We start from the raw sequence: 11184 nt of genomic DNA, 5'->3' as shown, positions 1-11184 counted from the left end.
GGTACTGCTGGAGCAGCTGCAGGCTGTCCCACTGAGGGTGACATCGTGGCTGCTTCTCTGCAAAGAGCAGACACATCCCAGCAGCAGGGCCGAGAAGGGGGCAGGGTCTGACCCTGAAAGGCTGCTGGCCAGAGGGGCCAGGGCTGCTCCCTGCTTGGGTGAGGAGAGGGGTACCTGAGGAGCAACAGCACCATGGCAGTGGGATGCAGCTGCTGCTGGGCTGTGACCTGAGCTGCAGGGAGCATGGCCACAGCTCCAGAGACACAAACACCTTGTTTTGCCTGCTAGCTCTTTTTAAGGAGATACATTAGAAAAACTAGGGATGTCAGAGAAATACAAGAGTTTTAAGAATGTTCTAGTGCCCTGGAAAATGTTTAGAAGTTCTGTCTTGGAAAGTCATAGCAGACATGCCTGCTAGCATGAGATTTTTTTAGCCAGGCAAGAGGCACACACAAAGAATTACAAAGGATCAGACTGTGTAGCAGAGGTGAGGAACTAGGGTAGGCACAAAAAAAAGGTCAAAATGCAGAGGTTTTGACCAAATAAAAAAAGGAACACAAATTAAATGACATTAAATGTAAAATCGGGGTATGTTGTTGAGGAAAAATCTCTTTCCCTCTGAATCCACCCCCCCCCCAAAAACCCCAAACAAACAAACAAAAAAAAAACCACCCAAAAAACCCCCAAACCAAACCGCAAATCACCGCTTCTTCTCAGACTATGGCTGTGCAGGAGGGCAGGGAAGTGCAGAGAGGAGTGCTGGAAGCTGAGGGCCTGACAATGACCTGCTCACCTTAACAAGTTACATGTTGCCCTGTACTCCCAGCTGAGGGAGAAGAGGCATGAAACCACATTCAGTATGCAAAACCTCAAGTGAAAACACCATGCACAGCTCCTGAGTGATCCACGGCACCCCAGGCCTTCCCAGTGCCTATGGCACTTGCTGGGAGACTGGCCCTGCCACCCCAGCTGCAGCCAGCCATCGGTGCTCAGCTGGGCTGAGCTGGGCTCTCCGTGCCACCAGCCTGAGAAGGGCAGCTGTGCGGAGATGTGACAGGAACCCAGCAGTGAGGGGCTTGGCCAGAACACAGCTGCAAGCTGTCACTTGCCAAAGAAACCAGACATGCTACAGCCTCCCCTGCTCCATCTGGGAAGGAAACCAAGTGCATGGCTTGCCTCTGTGGAGCACAGCTGGGGTGCAACAGGGCAGAGACACTTCAGAGCAACTGGCACTCCAGGGCTTGTGTCTGCCCTGACCTCAGCATGGTCAGCATCGCCTCCTATCAGTGCAGGTGACATTCACAGGTGCTCAAGACACCAGTGCAGCACAGCCTGAACGTGCTCTTCCCAAGTCACAAAAGCACCCTGGGCCCTGGCAGCCCTCAGTACAAGTAGGAACTGCTCCCTCAGGGCTCACAGCCAAGGAAAATGTGGGAGTTCCAGGCTCTGTGACCTTGGGGCACAGCAACCCTCACTACAGGCAGTGCAGGAGACACAGTACCCTGCATGCTAATGCATGGTGCCCATCCAGCACTCAAACCCAAATGACAATAGTAAAAAACTCAGTTTATTTCTCTCTAAAGGCAGAGCTTTCCTTTAAAAACCAGGTCATTTCACTTGTGAGAGGGTGTGGGGCTGAACTGCAGGGGAAAGGCCTTCATCACGCACTGCTCCAGGCCAAGAGCTGTTGCTCCCTGAGGGTGTACACTGCCTGTATCAGGCAGGCTCAGAGCACGCAGGGGGGCCTGCATGGCCTGGCAGTGAGCAGAGCGAGGAGCACAGGTCCCCCGTCCCAGCTGGGAGCAGCTGCAGCTCGAGGCGGTTCATGCAGGTGGCACAGGACAAGGAGCAGGTGCTGCAGCCTGTGCACTCCATGGCAGCAGTGCCAGCAGCCCCCGTGCCAGCAGGGCGGTGCCAGGGCAGCAGCAGGCACTGGCTGGCCCAGGTGCAGGCACAGGGTGAATCCTGAGTGGCTGGTCCGTTGTTGCAGAGATTTGGCTTAGCCCAGGGGTGTACTTGGGCCAGCAGTCCTGGTGCCAGTGCAGGGGGAGTCTCCAGCCCCTCCCAGCACGGCCCAGCTGTCCGGGGGCGGCCCCAGGCGGTAGCACAGTAGCTGTGCTGTAGGAGAGCTCGATGGGGGCACAAGAGGTATTAATTCTGAAAAGGGAGAGAAAGGAAGACACGAACCATAAGGTGTACAGCTGGGAGCCCAGCACACCTGCAAGGGAAGCAGATGTTCCCAGGTGAGCATCAGCCTCCCCTTGCCTTACAGAGGACATGCTGGGGGATGAGCCAGTGCAGCACTGAAGAAACTTACCTGCTGCGCTGTGGAGTGCCCTCCCCAGCTCCTCCATGCTGCTTTGGAAGAGAAAACAGCATCCATCATACCCCAAGCATGGCCTCCTGAGAGACACGGCATGCTCATGACCCTGGCAGGCAGGAATGGCACAGCAGCAGCAAGCACTGGGGGTGCAGAAGGCCCTAAGCCCCCTTGCTACCAAACTCTCCTCCCAGGCCAGCTTGTCCCAAGATTGCAAAGCCATATCTCCTTCCCATCAGGAGCTCCATGTCCAAAGGGGAGGTGTTTCATTGGGCTACACACACAGCTCCAGCCTGTGCACGCACTGGCTCCTGGGTGACACCAGCTCAAGCCAAGCTCAGACCTGTCAGACCCAGCTGGGTGCCCACTGCCATGTACATGGAGAACAGTCACAATGGAACATCTGCAGACCTGCAGGTTAATCATCTGCTGCTGGACTGTTCCATCAGCTCCTTCCCATCACAGGACACACACCATCAAGCTCAGCCCACAGCCCCAGACCATGCAGAAGTCAGCATGACCAGGCCTCCATCCTGGCCCAGCCCCCAGGGAAATCAGTGGGAGAAGAGGGACAACTGAGTCCCATGTGAGAGGCATGTCTGGACAGGCTGGCCTCAGCAAAGACTGGCAGAAACAGAGTAAGAAACATCTCTGGGTGCATCCTGGGGGTCAGCATCTGTAACCCAAATCTCTGCTGCAAAAGCTGGACTGCATGGTCTGTTCCTCCACCACTCAACCCTCTGTTCACTTGAGCTCTCAGCAGATAGAAGCAGAGAAATACCAGTTAGCTTCCCCCTTGGTTCCATGCAGCTCTCCTCCATGATCCCACCATGTCCACAGCCATGTCCACAGCCCGAGCAGCTCCCCTTGCACAGGGCACAGAGAGGGAGACAAGACAGGCTTCATCAGAGAGATCCCTGAATACAAGCAGCAGTTCACCACCTACCCAGACAGGGCTTCACTGACATTATCATCTTCCTCCTCCTCCTCCTCCTCCTGGCAAGCAAACAAACAAAAACCCACCATGACATCTCATTACATGGGCAGGTCTCTGCCAGGAGCAAGGCTGGGCTGCTCAGACCCTGTCCAGCCCCTTCACAAGACAGTCACTACCAAGGCACAGTACAAAGGTTTCCCACAAGCAGTGGGGGAAAAACTGCAGTGCTGGGTTGCCAGAACCTTCTGGGCTTGGGCAAACAAGGACAGACAGGCCATAGCTTGTCCCACATCCCCTCCAGGTGCAAAGCCCCAAACACAAGCTGTGAGCATGGACCATGCTGACAGAGCTGCTGACACAGTGCACTTCTGCCCAGGGACTGTGGTGGGTGGGCTGGAGAGGCAGGCAGACACTACCAGGAGCAGGCTGCACACGGGTACAACCCCAAGCACTGCCTGGCTGGACTTACACTGGAAGCATGAGGACCAAGCATCCAGAAATTCCCAGACAGGGACATAGTGAGAACAGTATGACAATGCTCCAAGTGCTGTGGCCATGCATGAGGGGCAGTGCAGATGGGCTGGGCTGAGCCTTAGCCCATGCTGGCAGGATGATGATCCAAGGGTCCTCTCCTTCAGAGGCAGCTCTCACCCCAGCCATGAAACCAGGTGTGCAGCCCACGTCCCGGGTCCCTGTGTGACAGGGCCAGCAGTGTAGGGCTGAGGTTGCAGCAGCACTGGGCCTGACAGCAGAGCTCCTGGACCCCAGACACCAAGGAACTGCACCTACTGTGTGAGCCACACATCACAGTGCACCTCCTTGCATCAGGCTGCCATGCACGATGGGGGCTGTGCAGGTATCAGCAGGGTTCTGGGAGGGCAGGAGCAGGGAGCTGCAGAGGGGCCACTCTGTCCCTGCCCTAATTCCAGACAGCCCTCGGCATGGGCCTGACTTGCACATACTGTACCCCAAAGTGGTGTGTGAAGGGAGTGCTCCCTGGGGGGGCTGGCTCACAGGGTCTGCTGGCCTCACTGCTCTCCAAGACACATGAAGGGTGAAGGGGCTGATCCTGCCTAGAGCCTGGCACAGGGCAAAAGCAGCAGAGTTAGTGCCTGCAACCTGCAGAAAGCCCAGCTGGGAATGTATAGGCAAGACTGTGGGTGAGGAACAGGGAATCTCTGCTGTGCTGGCAGGAGGGTGCAAACAAAGGTTGCACCCCCCTGTTGAGGGGTCACTGCTCAGGTCAGGTACCACCAGCCCTGAGCTGTGCTACAGCCCAGGCAATGCACAGCAGTTCAGCAGCTACACCTCCCACCCCAGATGGGGGAGCAGAAGATGGGGGAGCAGCAGAGAACACAACCATAGGGACAACATTCTCCCTGCTTGGTGTGTGTCACCAGAGAGACACTGATTCCAGAGCTATGTGAGATACATCTGAGAAATTCCCCCTACCTGCATGTGTTGCTTCCCAGAGATCCAGTGCCATCTGAAAGGCCTGGGCCACAGTCAGAGTCACAGCCTGGGCCTGTGTATGTGAAAGAGAGGGAATGCCTGCTTCCACCTGGGCTCTCAATGCAGGATAACCCCACTGCCATGAAATCTGAGACCCCCCAGCATCCCTTGCTGCCTTTCTCTGCAGAACACACAGATGGAAGGCCAGAGCTCAGTTCTGTGTCTGTCTCCCCTGGGGGCCAGCCACCCCCAAGAACAGACCCTCAGGAGCTGGGACAGGAAAGCCCCCTTTGCTCACTCCCTGCCTGTGCAGCACATGAGCACACCTGATCCCAGGCTCCAAATCCAGCTGAGGCTCACACAGGTAATGGCCTTCTCTTGCTGAAGGGGAAGAAAGCTGGCCCTTGCTCCCACCCATACCTCATGGAGCCAAGAGCAGAAGGTAAGTGCTTACAATCTTCTTCTTGGGTGAGAGGAAGGCATGGCACTCCAGTGCCCCGCTCTCCTGGCTCTGGGCAACATAAGCAAAGACTTTGTTCTGCAGCTTGTCTGTTGTGCAGTAGGAGATCCTATGGGCAGAGAGGAGCTGTCAGGACAATCTGGGACCCTGGTATGGCACTTCTGCTGCACTGCCAGCACACCAGCAAGCACTGCTGACAACCTGAGGCTTTCACCTGCCTGAGCTGACCAGGCAGCCCAAACCCCCAGCAAGGGCCAGAGGCTGCCTGGTACCTGCAGCAGGTAAGAGATCACTGCATCCGCAGGGACTCCTTCCTGTGCCATCCCAGAGTGCCCTGTAGTTTTCTGATGGCCAGCTCAACCTAGTGTGTGAATTCAAGCACTGGGACAAGAGGAGCACAGAAGGGTGGGTGATTGCCTCCAAGGACACAGCTGGAGGCCAGGCGGAGGGATGGTCTGACCTGGCACATCAGCTCTGGTGCTCAGACCTACATTTTGCAGCAAAGAGATGTCCTGTCTCTGCTTCCCATCTAGGCACCAGACTGCCCCTCACACCCAGCACCCACAGACACCCAACCCAGCCAAAGGACAAGTGGCAGCAGGAGAAATCAACATCAGTTCTCACAGCAACTGCCTCCAGCCTGCCCAATAAGCTGCAGCCAGAAGGATAGTCCCATGGCAGTGGAGGCAGACATGCAGTACTGTCCTAACTGTGGGGTCCTCCAATCACAAGCCTCAAAATCCTGCTGAATGCCAGAATAGAGAGGCAAGGCACAGGGAAATGATGGATGGGCTGATGAACTCAAGACCACCCAGGACCCTGCCTACACTCAGCCTCAGGCAGTGCTGGGAGCACAGCAGAGAGGGGACAGACCTCAGGGAGCCAAGGAAAGACCTAAGCTTGAAGGTACTGCTGACAGAAGGCCCAGCCCTCCCTGGCTGCTTAAATTCCCATCAGTCTTCAGCTGGCTGCTGGGGAACACCCAGCCCATACTCATGACATGCCCACCTGTAGATGGAGATGTTCTCCACCATCTCCTTCGTGTCTGCATCCTGCAGTGAGATGCCCCTTGGAGATACTGTCAGAATCACCTTCTGAAACTTGCGAGCTCCAACCCGTGCCTGGCAGTGGAAAAACACCAGCAACCTCTGCAAACCTGGCAAGGGTCTTCACCTCACCCCCTTGCTGGAAGGAGCCCCACAGACTCTGTACAGTATCACTTGCTTGGATACTTGCTGCAAAGACTCCTGATGTAGGGATGGGACAGCAGAGTCTGGCAATCAGGCATGCCCTGCACAGAACACTCTTCAAATCTGTTCACTCTACCGCCACACACACAGGGAGGGACAGACCCCACTTCTCCCAGTACTTCACCCTTCTCTCTGTGCTGTGGCAGGCACAGCTCTCCTCCCAGCCAAGTTCAGGTGTGGGAGCAGGTGGCTGGGGCTGTCCTGCAGGAAGACAGCTTCCCCACAGCACACAGGCAGACAACAGTAGCCTCCTGCATGCCACCCTCTTCTTGGGAAGGGCACAGTTCCTCACTGGAGTTCAGGGCTAAGGCACAGACACTTCCCTGTGCAGGGTCTGGGCTCTGACCACACACACCAGGGCCCCAGGACTGGGTCTCACCGTGGCCACGATCCTGCGGATGGCAGCAGCAGCCATGTCTTCTCCTTTTGGTTTTTCTACCAGTGTCATGCCCAGATACTTGAGGGTGAAGCACATCCCCTCAAGCAGTGGCTCCTGCATATCGGCCCAGCTCTCTGGAAGTTCTGCAAAGACAAAAGCCCTTAGAAGCCATGTGCCAGCAGCCCCACAGCTAGTTCTGCCAGAGCCACCCCAACCATGGCTCCCAGCAGCAGTGTTGCTTCCTGCTCCCAGCAGGACACTCTCCTGGCTCTGTGACACTCTCATAAGAGGAACAGGAGTGGGCAGTTCACCCTTGAACCTTTAGTCCTCTAAAGTCCTCTGGAAGTCAAGGCTCTGTCAGCACTGACAGACACCTCCTGCATATCTGCACAGGGCTGAGAATGTTGCAGCCCTCACTGCTGTCTGCAAAAACCTTGCGTTCCTGGGTCTCATCTGTTTCATTACAAACAAAATGTTCTCTGTAGTGCATTCATCTCAGCCACCTGAGCTGCTGGCACGCCTGAAGAGCAGCAGCATTCACTGCCACGCTGAGCTCAAAATTCCCAGACTGGCCCAGTGTAAGCAAAGCCAAACCCCTTGGCATCTCATCTGCAGCTGCAGGGTGCCAGGGCAGGACCAGCTTAGTCAGCAATTGTGGTCCCAGCTGGAATGACTGGGAGGCAACTGCACCACAGATGCTTTGTTAAGAAAGAGATGGGATTGCCAAGGTATGTACTGTTCACATTAAGCTAATACTTTTCAGGGTTATTTTCACCTCTTCCCTGGGATTTGCTCCCTGAGCATTACTGGCACACTTGCAGAAGGGTCCAACTCATAATTAGAATAATCTGAACCCACAGGGAAATCAGGAGACCTTATTTGCACAGCATACTCTTCCACAAGTGACAACTATCAGGGAGGCTGCCTGGTGCCATGCAGGCACCAGTGAGCTCCACCCCGGGCAGAAGAACTCTGTGCCTTTCCAAACTCTGGGGACAGTCCATGTATACCAGGGCTGCCAGGGCAAGTGCTGGTGCTCCAGCAAAACCTTGGGCAGCTGACTGAGAACAGCCAAACGCGGCCCTCCTGTACCACAGGGTACCTGCAGAGTCATGGACTCATGGAGCAGTTTGGGTGGGAAAGGACCTTAAAGCTCATCCAGTTTCATTCCCACAGGCAGGACACATTCCACTAGACCAGGTTGCTCCAAGTCCCGTCCAGCCTAGCCTGGAACGCTTCCAGAGATGTGTCCAGGAGTCGGTCTCGGATCCTGCCAGGCCGCAGACAGCAGGGGCTGGCCTGGCACACTCGCAGAGGACCAGGCGTGGCAGCCCAAGGGGCCGAGGCCCGCGTAGGTCCCCGGTGCAGTCCAGCGTGTTGCAGCGCCTGGCACGGCTGGTCTGGCGCGGGCGGCCTCGATTCACAAGTGGGGCAGGAGGCGACAGCCCAGGGAGCGGGGCAGGGAGGGCTCGGCGAGGAGCTGCAACGCTACGGTGCCCCGGCCGGCAGTGCCCAGCCCCTGGGGCCGGACCCCCCGCCTCCCCGAACCCGACTACCCCTACGGCCGCTCCGGCCCTCAGCCCTCCAGGCCCCTCAGACTGCCCTGCTGCAGGCAGGGGTCGTACTCCCAGCCCGACTGCGCCGAGCTTCGGGCTCCCCGCCCGGAGCGATGCCCGGCCCCGACCCCGCGCCCGTCCGCACTCACTGCGCCGCCGGCGGAGACCCAGACCGTGCCGGGCGAGGCGCGGGCTCCGCAGCACGGCGCGCCCCGCCGCCCGCAGCGCCTCCATGGCGGAGCCGGGATGGAGCCGAGCCGATCCCTGCCGGTGTGAGGGGGGTCGGTCCCCGCGGGCTCGACGCGCTCGCGTCAGCGCGGCGGAGGCGGCGGGGTTGCCACGGCAGCGGGGGCGGAGCGAGGCGGGCTCCGCAGCGGCGGCGGCGGCGGCGGAGCGGGCCCGTGGGACCACCCCGGCCCCGGGGGACCATCCCGGGCCCGGGCCCGGCGGAGGGCGCGATGCAGCTGCGGCACGTGCGGACACTGCTGGCCCCGCAGGTCGGACCGGGCCGGGCCGGGCCGGGTTGGGGGTGTCGGGCCGCGGGGGAGCGGGCCGGGCCAGACCGGGTCGGGGAGAGCGGCCCTGACCGGTCTGGGACGCGTAGCGGCGACGCTGAGGCTGTAGTGTGACCGCTGAGCCGTGTGTGCCCGCAGGACGGGACGGCGCGGGTGACCTGCATGGCCTGGTCCGCCAGCAGTGCCCGCTTCGCCGTGTGCACCGCGGAGCGCGTGGTGCTGCTCTACGACGAGCAGGGCGAGCGGCGCGACAAGTTCTCCACCAAACCGGCAGACGCCAAGGTGAGCGGGGCCGGGCCCGGGCTGGGCATGGGCCGGGCGGCGCTGGGGAAGCCGGCCTGCCTTCCCACCGTCACACGGACCCTCTCCGCAGTACGGCAGGAAGAGCTACGCTGTCAAAGGCATGGCCTTCTCCCCGGACTCCACTAAACTGGCCATCGGGCAGACAGACAACGTTGTCTACGTGTACAGGATCGGCGAGGAGTGGTGAGTGTGTGGTGAGGTCCAGCATTCCACCCTGCCATGGGCCCCCATAGCCTGATCCTCACCCTGGCACACGCTGCAGTGCCCATCAGCTGGCCCAAGGGAGCCACACAGGTGTCCGTGGGGAGCAGCAGGTGAGGTTTCCTCGGCAGGGCCCTTAGAGAGCCCGGGCTGTGCATGCAGCTAGCTGGAGCCTGTGTTGCCATCATGTGTCGCAGCTGGGCACTGATGGCACACACCTGCCCCACTGCAGCCTCATTTGCTGGCAGGAGTTGTGCTAACCATACACAGAAAAGCAGTTCACCAGGAGTTTGGAAGCTCAGAGACTCTAGGGATCTTTTTGGTTTTTGCCTAAAGTTGTGATAGACTAGCAGCACACATGACTTCAATGAGCTGTGGTTGGCAATATCAAACCAGACTGCATATAAACAGTAGGGTGATCAGAATGTGTAGGGTTGCAGATAGTAATTTTTGTTTATATTTTTCTGCAGGGGTGACAAGAAGGTGATATGCAACAAGTTCATCCAAACGGTGAGACCCAGACCTCTGTTTGACTTCATTTTCTCCAGCATATGTAGGAAAAGAATGAAAGGTCTCTCTGCTCATACAGGTGTACTTGGCCAAACTGTACTTGACCTTTAAAGATCTTAAGAGAGTCTCTAAATGCTGAGGCACATATTGCTCATCAAGCTCCAGAGGTGTCCTAATGCCTGGGTACAACCGAGTAAATTGTTGAATGATCAATGCAGTCAGTTACAAAACTTTAGGGACTACTTTAGGTGTCAGTGGACAGACTGTTTTAAGGGAGTTGAAAGGGAAAAATACGCAACACTCAGAGCCCAAGTATTTTTCACAGGTTTGCAGCTCTAAACTCCAAGATGCCTTATTAAACAAAATGTAAAGTGTGCAGAATTCAAACTGTGCAATTTCCACATGCTCAGTTGCCTCAGGTTTGTGATTTCTGTCAGGTTTGCTCCTTGGCTACCTCTGTGTTCTGCTGCTCTGGCTCGGCCTGCCTGTGTCAGAGAGCAGTCTGCCCAGTAGGTGTATGCCAAGGCTTGCCCAGAAATCTGTCTGGAAAAGGCAAAGGTGTTATGAATTCCTTGCACAGAAAGCCATCACAGTGAGAAAATGCAGTCCACTGACTACTTCTACCTTCAGAGGCAAAAGTCCAGCAGCTGCCCCAGGCTTTCCAGGCAAGTGCCATCACCCCATAGTCTCTGTGTCACCAAGAAAGTTCTCTGGAGGGTAGGAGGAATCATCCTTCATGTACAAAGCCCCAGAAGACATAGACAGAGCTGCTCCTGGTGGAGTTGCTGGAGTCTGTGCCAAGCTTTCTCAAGCTGTCTCTCAGGTGGAGGGTAGCCTCAGCCTCTGGGCTGAAAGCTTTCATCTCAGGGTTGGGTCATGGCCTGCCACTGTGGCTGCTCTGACAGCTGCAGGGAGCACAGGGAACTCTGTCTCTGTGACAGGAAAGCTGCTGGTCAGCCTCTGTTTTGTCTGCAGTTGAGCTGCTGCACTGAGTGGTCATGAGAATAGAGTGTCATGAGGAAAAGAGAGCAACAGGGGCTTGGTGTCCATTTGTCCCTTTCCTGAACAGGGTGGCTATCCCAGGTGTGGGCACATTTAGCCTCCCTGCAGAGCTCTTTCCTTGTGTACTACTTGCTGCCTGCCCCTCCAGCTGCCAGCCCAGTGGGGGCCTGATGGCCTCTCACAAGCTCAGATGCTGTGCATGGCACATGTACAGGATTTTGTATTTTTAATGTAGAAATTCAGGATTTTTTTGTTTCATTTCTCATTTCCCTGTGCCTTTTCTATCATTTGTAACACAT

At 57.1% G+C, this 11184-nt stretch overlaps 2 protein-coding genes across 4 annotated transcripts in view; one reads left to right on the top strand and one right to left on the bottom strand.

Moving 5' to 3' along the window:
- Positions 1 to 1545: 1545 nt before the first annotated feature.
- LOC132325683 (low density lipoprotein receptor adapter protein 1-like) lies at positions 1546 to 8659 on the bottom strand. Of its 3 annotated transcripts, XM_059843264.1 has the most exons (9): positions 8504 to 8659; positions 6799 to 6941; positions 6178 to 6290; positions 5164 to 5278; positions 4710 to 4782; positions 4225 to 4337; positions 3267 to 3316; positions 2318 to 2358; positions 1546 to 2157 (listed from the first exon to the last, which is right to left on the bottom strand). In XM_059843264.1, exons 1-9 carry the CDS (start codon positions 8586 to 8588, stop codon positions 2000 to 2002), a joined length of 891 nt encoding a protein of 296 aa, XP_059699247.1. In that variant the 5' UTR covers positions 8589 to 8659; the 3' UTR covers positions 1546 to 1999. The 3 variants fall into 3 exon arrangements, with proteins under 3 accessions (XP_059699247.1, XP_059699245.1, XP_059699246.1); XM_059843262.1 differs by lacking the exon at positions 8504 to 8659 and having other exon boundaries at positions 6799 to 8334; XM_059843263.1 differs by lacking the exon at positions 8504 to 8659 and having other exon boundaries at positions 2318 to 2355; positions 6799 to 8331.
- Positions 8660 to 8699: 40 nt separating this feature from the next.
- The window catches only part of IFT172 (intraflagellar transport 172), a 38209-nt gene continuing 35724 nt past the window's right edge, over positions 8700 to 11184 (top strand). The window contains exons 1-4 of the mRNA XM_059843257.1: positions 8700 to 8851; positions 9008 to 9151; positions 9243 to 9355; positions 9844 to 9883. Of these exons, the coding sequence (XP_059699240.1) occupies positions 8813 to 8851; positions 9008 to 9151; positions 9243 to 9355; positions 9844 to 9883 (336 nt within the window). The 5' untranslated portion in view covers positions 8700 to 8812. The remainder of the gene's footprint in view (positions 8852 to 9007; positions 9152 to 9242; positions 9356 to 9843; positions 9884 to 11184) is intronic.

This window comes from Haemorhous mexicanus, chromosome 3, assembly GCF_027477595.1.
Source record: "Haemorhous mexicanus isolate bHaeMex1 chromosome 3, bHaeMex1.pri, whole genome shotgun sequence".
Lineage (NCBI taxonomy): Eukaryota > Metazoa > Chordata > Aves > Passeriformes > Fringillidae > Haemorhous > Haemorhous mexicanus.
Note: the sequence above shows the minus strand (reverse complement) of the source record. Positions and strands in the feature narration are given on the sequence as shown.